The sequence below is a fragment of the Neofelis nebulosa genome, chromosome 6 (genome assembly GCF_028018385.1).
Source record: "Neofelis nebulosa isolate mNeoNeb1 chromosome 6, mNeoNeb1.pri, whole genome shotgun sequence".
NCBI classification, from domain to species: Eukaryota; Metazoa; Chordata; class Mammalia; order Carnivora; family Felidae; genus Neofelis; species Neofelis nebulosa.
In genome coordinates this window covers 112,852,459-112,868,413 of record NC_080787.1, presented here as the reverse complement: position 1 = coordinate 112,868,413, position 15,955 = coordinate 112,852,459, and the positions used below count along the sequence as shown (strand labels likewise).

General features: G+C 34.0%; 1 protein-coding gene across 4 annotated transcripts in view; it reads left to right on the top strand.

Moving 5' to 3' along the window:
* TBC1D32 (TBC1 domain family member 32) overlaps positions 1 to 15,955 on the top strand; it is a 202,075-nt gene that overhangs the window by 76,373 nt on the left and 109,747 nt on the right. For all 4 annotated transcript variants that reach the window (XM_058735121.1, XM_058735122.1, XM_058735118.1 and 1 more), the window contains 3 exons: positions 1,933 to 2,020; positions 3,942 to 4,060; positions 14,655 to 14,771. In XM_058735121.1, the coding sequence (XP_058591104.1) occupies positions 1,933 to 2,020; positions 3,942 to 4,060; positions 14,655 to 14,771 (324 nt within the window). The remainder of the gene's footprint in view (positions 1 to 1,932; positions 2,021 to 3,941; positions 4,061 to 14,654; positions 14,772 to 15,955) is intronic.

Genomic DNA, 15,955 nt, shown 5'->3' with positions numbered 1-15,955 from the left:
TCTCTGGGATCTTTTTTATAACAGCGCTAATCCCATTCATGAGTTCTCTCCACCTTATGACCAAATCAAGGTCCCATTTACTATCTCACCTTTGGAGGTTAGGATTTCAACATACGAAATTTGGAGGTGACACAAACATTCAGACTATAGTAAATCCTGAAGTTTCTCAGGATTTTTAAGTTTACATATATGGTCATTTTAATTTGAATTTCTCTGTTGGTGAGTTTGAATCACCTTGTGTACTAGTTAGCCATTTGTTTTGTTTTGTTTTTTTACATTTTTGAAAGTATTGAAGTAATTCAAAGACACTTTTCTTATCAGATGCTTGAGACTGTGCATACACAACTATTGCTATTGTGATAATACAGCTAGGAATAGATGTCTCTGTTTTAACATTTATGAATATAAAAAAAACCCAAAACCCTAGTCTTTGTACCACACTGGTTGTTATAATAGAAGACACTGTTCCCTGAACCTCAGTAACTTACAACCTTGTAATATAATACCGTAGTTTAATGGTGCTTTATGCTATTCAAGAAATTTTTTGAAAATTTAAATTCTCCATTATCTTGTAAGAAAGCCACTAGGCCATTTCCTTAATTTTGCTGAAGAGAAAGTAGAGACCCAGGCTTGTTAACTGATCTGCATATGCTCTCACATCTACTTACAGCAGTAAGACTCGAACTCAAATTTGTGTTTCATGAAAGCTGAATCTTAGTAAAGCATCTCTAACTTCTATGAAGTTTTTCTTTGCCTCTTCCTTTTCAGTACTTAGTGTGAGTCTAGGAAGCCCCTGTGGCTGCTGATATCTAAGTCAGCAAGGTCAATGGGGTTGATTGATCAGTAAGGTATTTATTTAGTTATTATGGAAGGAGAGTGGGAAAAAAAATAGCCATTCATATTTTTGTACCTCTCTGTCATCTAACTACAAAACTAATGTATGGCAGGTTTAAGGAAAGTGGAAAATATGAGTAATAAAAATGGAAAAGGAAGGCAAACAAATGGAGACATGAATAGAAAATCCAATCTAATTCTTTCCCATGGGCTTTTAGTTCCCTGTCTACTTTTTTTTTTTTTTTTTGCCTTCAAGACTGAATGCACAGTTTATATCTTAAAAATTTGATTAAAACAGGTCCTTTTTTAAAAAATCAATTCTTTTAATGAAATGTTGAAAAAATACAAATTGTGAATGGTTAACTTTGTTTAGATATCAACCATTTTATTAGCCAACCTGGTCTTAGCTAAGATCTAAGGAGGAACACTGTTTATTTTCTGTTATTTCTGTATTGTTTTCTGCCAGGAGTGATCCTTGTGTACTTTACCAGGAATACATGTATAGTACTCTTTGTGACATGCAAATTGTCCAGTGTTTTCTACAACACTATTTATAAACTTGTATGTTAATGATCAGTATTCTTTGTGTGTTTAATATATATATAATTACTTTAGGGAAAAAAAATCACATTTCCTCTAAAAATGATTGCCATTGAGAAGATATTACTTTTTTTAGGTTTGTTTTTTTTTAATTAAGAGTATAGTTTGGCTGACAGTCAATACAGATTTATATGTGAGGAAATTTATTGTTGAGGGACTGACCTAAGGAATAAAATAGCAGCTTTTAAATTTGGAAGGAATGTTAATCTTTATCATGGTCAAAGTCCTTTGTTTTAACCTAGAGAGGGAAGGGACTTGTTCAAAGCAAAACGCTACTTAATTTTACGGCTGGGACCAGAACCTCTATCTGAAATGAGAACCCCCAAAATATTAACTCATTGACAGGGTGTCTGAGTTTGTTTTGCTGCTCATTATGTTTACTTAAAAGAATGTCTAGTATTCTAACAAGAAGAATCAGTAACCTACATGTAACATATAAATAAAATATTAGCATTTTATGTTTTCCTGCTTTTCATTGTTCCTTATTTATTTTGTTAGATCAGCAGGCATAAAAAGTTTGGCTACGGAGTTTTGGTTACACAAGTGTCATCAACAGCAGCAGGTGCAGTGGCACTACAAAGTTCAGGTAGGTATTTTATTTTAATCAGAATGTTAATAATTTTAAATAAAATGAGTAAGCCAATAGAAAATTTAACTGGCATGATCAGCTCTCAGGATATTTACTCTATAAAGTTCTTTTTCGCAGGTTTGGCCTTAGGTAAGGGAAAGTTACAGGGTTTCCTTTATCTTTTCTCTTTCATGAAATTGCAATGGGATTTTTTTTCCCTTGAAGTATATATACACAGCCTTGTTCTCTTTTCCTCAGAACAATGGAACATAATGAATTAAGCTGAAAAGTACTTGATGCTTAAGCAATTGTCTTCATCTTATAAATCCTCTTTCAGTACAGTTGAATCTTACAAGATTTTTTTTCCCCTCTTAAATCTTACATGATTTCTTAATGCTCAGTTTTAGTGGCCTGTATATGCATCAAAATATACACAACCACAATAATTATCATACATACATACTATTTCCTTATTCTTCTTCTTTCGCCCTTGAAAGCTTAGTTTTCACCACTTTTACCACTGTATTTGCAGTCAGCATGTATTATCTACAATGGATTGAATTTTTAAGAGTTTAAACATTGGGAATTTAATATACCTTAAGGCTATCTGAACCCTAGACCAGAGAGACAAGACATAACTTCTAATAGAGATGTTATGGTTATATTTTTCAAAGTTTAGTGTTGATGAGCTAGAACATCACTGACCATAATTGGTCCTTTCCTTAAGTGAAAATATTTTACTATAATATATCTTAAAAACTTTTCGGCTAAGCTAATTTGGAGTACTTGTATTATGAAACATGCTTCTTGGAAGAAGTTGTCCTAAACTGAACGACTTATTTTTTCTTCCACTTAGTGTAAAATCTAACATATTGCTATACCCAGGGGCATATTAATGGAAGCATTTGGAGGTACAATCTCAGATTTCCCTGTTGGTCAAGTCATTAAGCTTCTGAGCCCGATACCGTCAAGCTTCCCGTGAGAGGATTAATTGCAATAATTTTACAGGACAAAGGAAGGAAGATTAACATTGCTTGAATTCCTATGATCTCTTAGGGTACTATGTTAGGAACTTCATATGTATTGTCCCATTTATACTTCATGGCAACCCTCGAATATAGCACTGTTTCAGTTTTCCAACAGGGGACCTGATGCTCTAAGAAGTTGAACAAATCTAAGGACACGACTACTAAGCCTGCATATTTGTAATTTGATCCCTGATATTCTTGATTTCAGAGCTTTTTTTTTTTTTTCTCCTGTTATACCAGAGGAACCTTTCTGTTCTAATGTTATTATGAATTTACTGATTTTATGATTAGGTGTTCTGTTTTATACTTTTTTAAAATGTAATTTGATTCTTCATAAAATAATAATCAGCCTTAATAATCACTTTCATTTAGATATATAGTAACTGATTCAGAATTTAGACTGTATTGAGCCAAAATTGTGTGCAATGAAGAATTGTTTTAAGCATAGGAATTATAAAAACAGTTATATTAGAATAAGGAACACACTTAAACTCTTTTAAGTGCCTACCCTGCCTCCTGATACACAACATACACGTATACATACAAACACATACCACCTTTCAGCTGCCTTTCTCACTCAAAGAGTAAAGGGTAAACCTTATTTTTCAGAAAAGCATGGTGAGACGTTATTGGCCAAGTGATAAATCCAGAGACTCAAAATTCAGTTCTTTAGGGAAATTTAGGTGTCTCAGAATTTAGTCATTATATAGTTTTAGGATAATGAGGTATCATATAGGTATAATTAACAACAGGAGATATAATTTCTACTAAGTTTAAAGGTTATTTCTTACAGAAGATGTAAGTATGTGTCTTTTGTCAGCGAGAACCAATCTTGTCAGAGGGATAATTATATCTTTCTTCCATAATTCCAAGAAATTGTATACTGTAAATATGTATATAATTCTTCTCAGGGTTTATTAATGCACTTATAACTGAATTATGGACCAATCTGGAATGTGGAAGAGATGATGTTAGAGTAACCCATCCCAGATCTACTCCAGTGGATCCTATTGACCGGAGCTGTCAAAAGGTAAGAAATGATTTGAGTATCTCTCTCAGAAATTACTTCATCTAGACTTTATCTATATTCGGTTACAATCACCAGCTTCTCCAGTTTCTCTTCTTCTTTTTTTCATTTCTAATTTTTGTTTCAAAATAAGTGACTAGAACTACCAGTGTTCCATGGGAGTTATATTTTTCAAGGATGTTTTCCTTTCACAATTATTTTTACTGTCATTTTTCTCTTAATAAAGAGTGATATATACCAGACATGCTATGAAAAAACAAACTCTCTCAAAAAACCCTGAAACAAACCAATCAACCAAAGCAAAAAAAGATAAGTAAGCTTTTGCCCTTTGGTTTAAATCTAATAGAAAATTTTCAGGATTATTTGAAGCAGGGGTGGGTGAAGAAAAGATGCTATCCTTTAGAGAAATGTGCCAAAAAAGAAATTCTGAAGCACCTATACAATGTTCTGTTATAATTCAGTGGCTTTTATATAGTTGACATGTTTGCGAATTTCACTGAGGTTATTCGATGATTCCTGTCTTTGACTTTATGGGAGCCTGGGAAAGTTTCAGTGGATGTCATAAAATAATCTTAAAAAATTAAGTTCTACTTTCTATAATGGTAGGCTAGTTCTTTCCAGTAGAAACATAAACTCAGGAAAAATGGCTTAAAAAATCAACTAGTTAAAAGTACTGGAATGGCTAAATAGAGGGGAAAAGATGGAGGTGAGTCACTATGTAGATGAAAAGATTGATACTGTTTGAAATTCTGGATTTAACAGACTTTTGCTTGAGGGCAGGTACCAGTTGGTGCTCCACAGATAGAAATCCATACTCTAACAAGTTTGAAAAAGCAGAAGAGAAGGTTTAGCAGAAGAGAAGCTGGAAAATGGAAGGAGGTCTCTGGAAAGTAGAGAAGTACCTAGGGGGCACCTAAACTCTGTGTTCATACGGTCCAGATGTTAAGTCTGTCTCCTGAACTTGGACTTCACTGATATGAGATAATCTTACCACAGAGGTTAGAGTTTAGAGTTTGAATTTGCCATGTTAACTGCTAAATTAAAATCAGTGTTGGGGAATATACCTTTCATAGTATATTGGATATCATCCATAATTACTAGACATATGAAGAATAAGAGAAATGTGATTCTTACCCAGAAAAAGGCATCTAGTAGAAGATTAGGAATGATGATTAAACTGAAATTATTTATCAAGGACTTTGAAGAAGTTGTTATAAGTAGCATGTGAAGGAAAATATGCTTGTAATAAATGAACAAATTGGAAATTATAATAGAGAAATAGAAACTATATAAAAGAACCAGATAGAAATTCTAGATCTGGGGTGCCTGGGTGGCTCAGTCAGTTAAGCGTCTGATTCTTGGTTTCAGCTTAGGTCATGATCTCATGGTTTTGTGAGTTCTAGCCCTGCTTTAGGCCCTGTACTGGAAGCTCAGAGCCTGCTTGAGATTCCCTCTCCCTCTCCCTCTCCCTCCCCCTCCCCCTCCCCCTCCCCCTCCCTCTCCCTCTCTCTCTCTCTCTCCCCCTCCCCAACCCATGCTGTCTTTGTCTCTCTCAAAATAAATAAAAACTTAAATTCTAGAAGTAAATACCTTTTATTTGAAGTAATTTTTGTGAGACCTTATCCAAAAATTTAATATGTTTGGTTGGTGTATCAAATGGAGGAGAATGAAAGTGTGATAGAAAAATATTTGAACAAAAGCTGAATTTCTAAACGTCTTAAAAAATGTAAACTTAAAGATCAAGAAACTTAGTGAATCTCAAGGAAGAATATGCAAAGAATGAAAATACAATGGAAACCACAGCAAGGCCCACTTATAGACATACAAACTGCTGAAAACTAAAGAGAAAGAGAAAATCTTGAAAGAAACCATAGAAAATCATACATACAGGGAACAACAAAAAAGTTTGCGGGTGTCTCATTGCAGACTGTGGAGGCCAGAAGATAATAGAATATCTTTGATGAAAGGGGAAAGCCCAGTCAACCTAGAATTCTATATCCAGCAAAAATATTCAAGGTTAAAAGTGAAATAAACTTTTAAAGGCTAAGAAAGTATTTTACAGCATACCTGTGTTTTATTTAACACTAAAGGAATTTCTTCAGGTTGAAGGACAAGGATACCAGTTGGGTATTTGAATTTTCACATTAAAAAGAAATTGCAAGCGGGTGAGTGAGTATAAAAGCCTGTTGTTTTTCTTTTAATTTCTTGTTAGTACGTAGGACTCTTTAAAAGAAAACAATGCCATATAGTGGGATTTATTTTATACTTAGAGGTAACATATATGACAGCTCTACCACATGGGGTAAGCAAATGGTATAATGGTATGTGAATCTATGTGACTTTAAGGTTCTTAAATTTTACATGAAGTGGAACACATTAATTTTTAATACCTAGAAAATATTTATATTTCAAATTTAAGGTTGGGATTTGATTCAACTTATTGTACTTTGAAATAGAAATGTCAGTATAAACTAATGGTTAATTTCTGTGAAAAAAAATTGTATACTCTTATAAACTATGAACTGAAATATCTAGAAATAGCTCCTAGCAAACAAACATCCTTAGTGCTTAGCTTACAGTTACAAATATTATTCCCTAAGGATTCTGCTTTCTTTTGGGGTTTAATTTTACTGTCTTTTAAATTATAGAAAACAATATGCCCTCAGTTTATAATGAGGTACACTAAACTTATTTTCAGTCGAGTCACTTCTTACCTTTCTATAGCTGTGTTTTGGAGTATGATAGACAATAACACCATGTGGCTATGTAAAACTACTTAAAACTAAAATGAAAAATTCAGTCCCTCAAATACATTAATCTTAGATGTTCAGTAGCCACATGTAGCTAGTGACCGTTGCCCATTTCAAATTATATAACATTTTCATCACCACAGAAAGAAAGATCTACTGGACAGCACTGACTAGAAAAACCATTAAATAATATGCAAAAAGATATAGCCAAAATAAAATTCTAAAACAAACAGAAAACAAACCCCAAAGGGCAGAGATGGAAGAATAGGGGAACAGAAAGGGATGAGGAAAAAAGAAAACAAATAGGAAAATAGTAGCCCTAATCAATAAGTCCATTACATGTGAGTGACTAAATAATTAAAATGCAAAGATTTTCAGAATAGGTAGAGACAGCAAACATTTGGGTCTTAAGAAATTCCCTACAAAGAAAAAGATACCGATAAGTTGACAATCAATGAATAGAAAAAGAGAGGAAAAACTATACATTAGAAGACTGAACGGGGCGCCTGGGTGGCTCAGTTGGTTGAGCGTCCGACTTCGGCTCAGGTCACGATCTCGCGGTCCGTGAGTTTGAGCCCCGCGTTGGGCTCTGGGCTGATGGCTCAGAGCCTGGAGCCTGCTTCCGATTCTGTGTCTCCCTCTCTCTCTGCCCCTCCCCCGTTCATGCTTTGTCTCTCTCTGTCTCAAAAATAAATAAACGTTAAAAAAAAAAAAAGAAGACTGAAATAGCCATATTTAATGTCAGAGATAAAGAAAATGAAGTAATACCAGATTAAGAAACATTTGATTATAATGTAGATATAACATTCATAAGTTAGTTATGATCCTAAAAATAAGATACAAAATATATGAAGTATTAAAATAACTTAAGGAATGTTTGTTCTTCCTTCCATGAGCATGGAATGTTTTTTCATTTTTTTGTGTGTGTCCTCTTCAATATCTTTCATATGTGTTCGACAGTTTTGGAGTACAGAGTTTTTACCTCTTTAGATTTATTGCTTCGTTATTGGTGCACAGAAATGCAACAGATATCTGCACGTTGATTTTATATCCTGCGACTTTGCTGAATTCATGCATTAGTTCTAGCAAGGTTTTGGTGGAATCTTTCGGGTTTTCTACATAGAGTATCATGTCATCTGCAAATAGTGACAGTTTGTCTTCCTTGCTGATTTGTATACCCTTTATTTCTTTTTGTTTTCTGATTACTGAGGCTAAGATTTCTAGTACTATATTAAATAGTAATGTTGAGAGTGGGTATCCTTGTCTTGTTCCTATTGTAGGGGAAGGGCTCTCAGTTTTTACCCATTGAGGATGATATTAGCTATGGGTCTTTTGTATATGGCCTTTATGATGTTGAGGTATGTTACATTATCCCTACTTTATTGAGGTATGTTCTATATATCCCTACTTTGCTGAGGGTTTTTTTTTTAATCAAGAATGGATGCTGTATTTTGTCAAATATATTTATTATGTCAAAATTTTTCTGCACCTATTGAGAGGATCATATGGTTCTTTTATCCTTTTATTAATGTGGTGTATCATGTTGATTGATTTGTGACTATTGAACCAGCCCTGCAGCCCAGTAATAAATCCCACTTGGTCATGAGGAATAGTTCTTTTAATGTACTGTTGAATTTGATTTGCTAGTATCTTGTTGAGAATTTTTGCATCCATGTTCATCAGGGATATAGTGGCCTGTAGTTCTTTTTTGTGGGGCCTTTGGTTTTGGAATCAAGGTAATGCCTAGAAAGAGTTTGGATGGAGCTAGAATGTATTACGCTAAGCGAAATAAGTCAGAGAAGGACAAGTATCATATGATTTCACTCATTTGTGGAATTTAAGAAACAAAATAGATGAACGTATGGGAATGGGCGGGGAAAGAGAAGAAAGGGAAACAAACCACAAGAGACTCTTAATGATAGAGAACAAACTGAAGGTTGATGGAGGGGGGTGGGTGGTGGGTATTAAGGAGGGCACTTGTGATGAGCACTGGGCGTTGTATGTAAGTGATGAATCACTGAATTCTACTTCTGAAACCAAAATTGCATTGCATATTATCTAATATAAAAAATAAAATTAAAAAAATAACAAGGAAGAAATAGATCCACAGTAACAGTTGAAGATTTTAACATTCCTCTTGTAGTGATTGATGTAACAGATCTTTCAGTTTGTTGATAGGTACATGGTATGAATATCACTAATTATCAACTGATCTAATTGTTCTTTATAGAATATTATATTCAGTGACTGCAGGACACCTATTCTTTTCAAGGGCACTTCGCATTCTTACCAAGAGACTTGCTGGGCTAGAGTGCAAGTCTACATAAGTTTAAAATGATTGGAATAATACTGAGTATGATCTGTGGCCACAGTAAACTTAAGAATCTTGAGCTAGAAGCTATAAAAACCCAAATCCAAATATTTGGAAGTGTACCTCTAAATAATACACAGCTCAAAAAAGTCCGAAGGAAAATTTGGAAATATTTTAAACTAGAAAATAATAAAATATAAAATTTGTGAATGTAGCTGAAGTGGTGCTAAGAAGGATATTGAACTGTAATAATATTTACAGTAGAAAGAAATACCTAAAATGAATAAATCAAGGTTTTACTCTAAGAAACTAGAAAAGGAGTAAAGTATATCCAAAGCACATTGGAAAAAAGAAAATAATAAACATTTGAGCAGAAATCAATGAAACAGAAAAAAGACAAACGAGAAAAGTAACAAAGCCAAAAGTTTGTTCTTGGAAATGATTATTAAAAATAACCCCCTGGCTAGACTGATCAAAAAAATGAGAGACCGAAAATTAATCAAGAATGAAAGAAGAGTTTCACTAAAGACCCCACAGTTATTAAGGAATAGATAAAAGAACATTGTGATCAGCTTTATGCTATGAATTAAACAATTAAGATAAAATTGGCAAACTTCTTAAATATGCTTACCAAAAGTGACCCAGTATAAAATAAAAAAATCTGAATAGCTATGTATCTGTTAAAGAAATTAAATTCATTATCAAAAAACTTTCCATAGAAAGAACCACATGGTTTTACTGGTGAATTCTATGGAACTCTTATAGGAGAAAGAACACCAATCTTACACAAACTTTTTCAGAAAACAGAGGTGGAAGAATCAGTTTCTAACTTATGTGATGAGGCCAGCATAACATTGATATAAATGAGACAAACTGTTAATATATACATATGTATATGTATATGTAATTTTTATGTATAAATAAATATAATGTATAAAAATCACAAATATTTAATATTAAATTAATAATTATAATTAATATATTACAGTAAAATTAATAAAATATTATCGAATTGTGTACTAATATATAAAAGTATCATTTTTATGATCTAGTGGAGTTTATCCCAAGCAACAGAAAGTTGGTTTCTCATTCTAAAATTGGACTTTAATTCACTATATTAACAGAATAAGGAATTTTCCTACAATGATTTCACTAGACGTGGATACATCATTTGACAAAATTTAATGCCCATTTATGAAAAAACTCAGCAGATTTAATTACATCTTATAAATGCTGTCTTTCAAAAACATGAATCTTACATGTAATGGTGAAATATTGGACCTAAAATCAGTTCACTCTTATTTAACATTGTAGGTCTTAGGACAATAAGGCCAGGAAAAAAAAAAAAAAATAGAAGGCATACAGACTAGAAGGAAAGATGTAAAACTATTTGAAAATGATTTGATTCTCTCATCTCAAAAAACTGGCTGTTATTGATTTCTCTGTTAGACACCTAAAAAATACATTTTTGGTTTAATGAGTATAATTGATATCTGTCATTCTTAGAACCCCAAATCTTAATTGCTTTTCCTCCAGTATTGTCTGCCCTCAGAACCATTTTCCTTCATAGCTTTCTATCTGTAAGGTAAAATGCAATTCCCATTACTTTTCTGGAAAAACTTTCTTCTTTTTCCTAGAGGATGAAGGTAGAGCTCATCAACATAGCACATCTCCTCCTGCCTACCTGCCTGCTACTTTGCAGTCCTAGCTCTCCTCTCCCTTCTCTGTGCTGTATAGTGTCCTCTTCCCAATGGCCTTCCATCCCTCTCAGTAGTATAGCACCATCAGATCATTTAGAGAGCCATTTTAAATGATCTAATAGTATATTTGTCCTGTATTACACTGTGAGCCCTTTAGGGCAGGGACCATTTCTTTATTCATTCATATTTTTATTGGTAGTATGTGGCATAATTGCTCATAAGCAGCTAGTGTTAAAATATTTTGAATTAATAAGTAAATAGATGATCATTATCAACCTGAAAGAGTTTTAATTCATAAAAAAAGTATTTGATCTTGGGTAATTTTTTTTTAAGTTTATTTATTTTGAGAGAGACAGAGCACAAGCAGGGGAGGGGCAGAGAGTATCCCAAGCATGTTCTGCTGTGCCAGCTGTGGAGCCTGATGTTGGGCTCGAACCTACAGACCATGAGATCATGACCTGAGCCAAGCCAAGAGTCGAATGTTTAACTGAGTGAGCCACCCAGGCACCCATGATCTTGGATTTTAAAATGCTTTAGTCTCAGAATGCCTGGGTGGCTCAGTTGGATGGATGTACAACTCTTTGATTTTAGCTCAGGTCAAGATCTCGTGGTCTCTGTGTTGGGCTCTGTGTGGACAATACAGTCTGCTTGGGACTCTTTCTCTCCCTGTCTCTCTTCCCCTCTGTTGCTCACTCTCTCAAAATAAACAAACATTAAAATGCTATAGTTTCAAAATATATCAAATATTTGACCTTCCATTTGTTTCCGTACTGTTATTTTACAAAACCTCATTTTCTTCAAGACTTTGAAATAAAACGTTTTGTGCTAACAAATTTTAGGATGATTAATGTCTGATATTAGCAATATCTTAATGATGTTTCTGTGGGTACTCATGATTATGTTATAAATATTTTCTTGAGTTCTACAAGTACTTATTAAACCATCACAATTTTAAAGATGCTGATGTCTTTTAAAAATGCTCATTGTATGAAAAATGCATTTTTCTCCTAGAGACAAGCTGCTGAAATCTTCTCAAGTTTCTTTTAAATTGTTTAGCTTGTTTTGTTCAAATATAATTACTGAATTGTTTTTACCTGAAGTTCTATATAAAACCTTATCAGAAGTTTTCATGATTCTGTGTGGTCCACATTATTTTATTTCTTAGATGTAGGTAGGGAAGTTTTTATGTTTACCCATGGAATTCTTCATGTGCAAAGAATACAGAAACTCTCAATATAGTATTGATACGTAATCTGTAAAGACCATGTGCCTTTTTGGACAATGTCAAATGTCCATAATAAATGTTGAAATTGGCACTTAAGAGTTTCTTGAAAAAAAAATAAGTTTCTTATATCTGTCATTGTTATAATAGATGGGAAGGACTCATTTAGGGCACCTAGGTGGCTCAGTCAGTTAAGCGTCCAGCTTGGCTCAGGTCGTGATCTCATGATTTGTGAGTTTAAGCCCCACATTGGGCTCTTTGCTCTCAGCACAGAGCCCACTTCAGATCCTCTCTCTCTCTCTCTCTCTCTCTCTCTCTCTCTCTCTCTCTCTCTCTCCCTCCCTCCCCGCTCACATACACACACACACACACACTCTCTCTCTCTTTCAAGAATAAATAAACATTAAAAAAATAGTAAGACTCATTTATAACTAAATATTGGATTAATATTCAGGACACATAAATTATTTACATGCTTAAATTATAAAGCATTTTCTGTTTATTTTTTAGCTTATGTTTTTTATAAATTAAATGAATAATAAAAATATATGAAGTCTGTCTATCTTAATCACCTTTGTAGTCAACACCTTGGTGATTAATAAATTTTTCCTAGGTGGTTTCATAGGTGGCCATGAACTCTCTAGTTTTCCTGCCATTTATTTTACTTATAATTGATAGACATATTCCTTAAACATCCTTTCCTTGATGCTAGTTTTTTCCCTCTATAGTGATCACTTCTTGCATAGTGTTCCTTAGATAAGCATTCAGTAAATGGCAACCAGTTTATTAAATTTAGTTATTCTACTTTATGATCACTTTATTGCTATCCAAATGATACCAGCTTTAAATAATGAATGTGTGGATTATGTTCTTCTTAGAAATGGTTAGAAATTCCGTCTTCATTTTATGGAATATTCATGGTAAAAAATGGAAGGTTTTAAAGAGCTCATTTTTCATTCTACAACACTATTTGTTAAAACTCACTGTGTTAAATATAGTCACTATAACCACTGTTATTTGTAAGGAATATTGCATTTAGTATAAGGGTGGAGGAGGGGATAAAGGAGACTCTACCTTCCAAGTCCTCACACAAGAACTATGTAGCAATGGTGACATTGTTAAATAGTGTCTGAAGATTATACTAGGTTTTTAATGAGTAACCTAACCATGAAAGTAAGAAAATGGCGATTAGTTCTGCTACCAACTCTCTGGTTGCCATGTCTTTGGCCAAGTCACTTAACTTCTCTGGTCCTTAAGTTTTTCATCTATTAAATGAGAGATTAACTGTTCTTTAAAATTTTCTCATGTTCTGATTATAGTGAAAATTCTTAATTTGATTCTCAAATTTTCTGAATCTAGAAAAAAGTTTTTAAAATGACGAGAAAACTTAATAGTTACAAAAAGTAAATTAATACAATACAAATGAAACAAGAATTGGCAGAATACAAGGCTTCTAGATGTGAATAGAGTTCATTAGAAAGTCTTCTAGAAAAAAATGTGGCATTTTTCTAGATGTGAAGTGGGATACAGAGTAAGTGGGAGGGCAGGAGGACCATGTTGGTAGGATAAAAAGTTTCCATATGTGGCAGTCACTTGAAGGAGACCACAGGAAGTTTCAACTGACTGAAGTGGTGACTTCCTGCTGAGGGATAATGGGAAAGGAGGCTTTTGACTATGTGAAGAGAAGAAAGGTATCAATTAGTAAGGTGCCTTGAAAGTCATGCTAAGGAGCTTATTAGACTTGATGGTTAGTGATGGGAAACCACTGCATGCTTTTGTGCAGGGATCCAAATACTCAGGTTGCTTTTAGTAAGACGAAATGAGAATGAGAGGTTAAAAACTTAGTGGAGAGATTAGTTTATTAAGATTGCACCAGAAAATCAGCTGGTTTTGATAGGAAAGCCATGACTTTTAAAAATTAACTATAATATTTAGATTAGTTGGATTTCCAATGAATGTAAAGGGTAAAGATGGCCTTGTGATCTGAGTGCAAGTATATATAGAACTTACCATTTTGCTTCAGAGCCCCAAAGTGTTACTCTCTTGTATTTCTTACACATTGATTATTACAATGCAAAGAGTGAGAAAGATGGATCATTTCATTTTTTCCCAAAAACCAAACTTATTGGGATGCTTGGGTGGCTCAGTTGGTTGAGCGTCTGGCTTTGGCTCGGGTCATGATGTCACGGTCCTTGAGTTCAAGCCTCTCATTGGTCTCTGTGCTGACAGCTCAGAGCCTGGAGCCTGCTTCAGATTCTGTGTCTCCTTCTCTCTCTCTGCCCCTCCCCCACTCGTGCTCATTCTCTCTCTCTCTCTCTCTAAATAAACATTAAAAAAAAACTTTTCAAGAGATACAAGACATTTTATAACCTTTTCCAACTCTTGTATATTCTGTTACTATTGCTATGTGTTATCAGCACATAGATTATTGCTGATGTTAACTATTTGGTACTTAACATGCATATAATTCACATTTATGTGGATTAATTAGGCTTATTAAAAAAATTAACCCTCACAGTTATAGTCCTATAAAACTATGTTTATGACTCTTTTATGGATGTGGTTGAAAAAATGAAGCGTTTAAATGACTGTGTTTTCTCTCTTCTCTGCCTAGTGTTTTCTAGGACTGGTGAACTTGTTACCTTATCCTGCTGTTTATGAGCTGGTAGGCAATCGAGAGCTTCCTAATAAAGCAGAATATTCTCTTCGTGAAGTCCCAACATGTGTTATCGTAAGTCATTTTCTTTTAGTCTTTACCTTTTATAAATGAGATTTGTAGTACAATGCAGTTTGATAGAAAAAAAGGAACGTTACTGGGGCACCTGGGTGGCTCAGTCCGTTAAGTGTCCGACTTCAGCTCAGGTCATGATCTCACTGTTCGTGGGTTCGAGCCCTGTTGGGCTGTGTGTTGACAGCTCAGAGCCTGGAGGCTGCTTCAGATTCTGTGTCTCCCTGTCTCTCTGCCCCTCCCCCACTCATGCTTTGTCTCTCCCTCTCTCTCAAAGATAAATAAACATGAAAAAGTTAAAAAAGAAGGAACATTATTTAATGGCACTTAAAGGCTGATTTGATTTACCCATGGAATGTTAGCTCTGAATTATCTGTGCATGGAATTTTTGATCCAGGTTGCCCAAAAGTTACAGTACCTACTGGAATACAAAGTTAATGCTCCCCAACCAGGAAAGAAACTTGGCATAAATAGAAATATGTATGGTTTATATTATTAGTCACACTAGCATTGCTTCCTCATTGGTTAGGGTAATTAGGATTAAATTATATCCAAGGGGTCCAATACATTTTTTGCTTATATTTTAATGAACTACATAATACTACCCCATGAGGGCAGTATATACATATTTATTTGAGACTTTTTTCATATTCATACTCCCAAATGGGTAACTTTTCTTAATCATTTAGAGATATTTAATTCCTCATCTTTGGGTAAGTTTATAAATTAAATACACAAAATAATGTATATTCATGTATTCATAAAGACTTAATTAACACTCAAATTGTGGACACTTTGTCATGTGTGTTATTGTTTTTTCTATAGTTTTGCCCATTTGAATACTTTTAACCCTAAACATTTTCTTTTTTCTTTAATTTTTTTAATGTTTATTTTTGAGAGAGAGAGTGAGACAGAGCACGAGTGGGGAGGGGCAGAGAGAGAGGGAGACAAAGAATCTGAAGCAGGCTCCAGGCTCTGAGCTGTCTTCACAGAGCCCAACGTGGGGCTCGAACTCATGAACGGCGAGATCGTGACCTGAGCTGAAGTTGGATACTCACCTGACTGAGCTACCCAGGCGCCCCTAAACATTTTCATTTTTTAAAACTTTCTGTACTCTTGGGTTTTTTTGATAATTTTATGAACAAATTATAAAGATAGGTACTTCTGTTGTTGAGGTTTTAATTTAT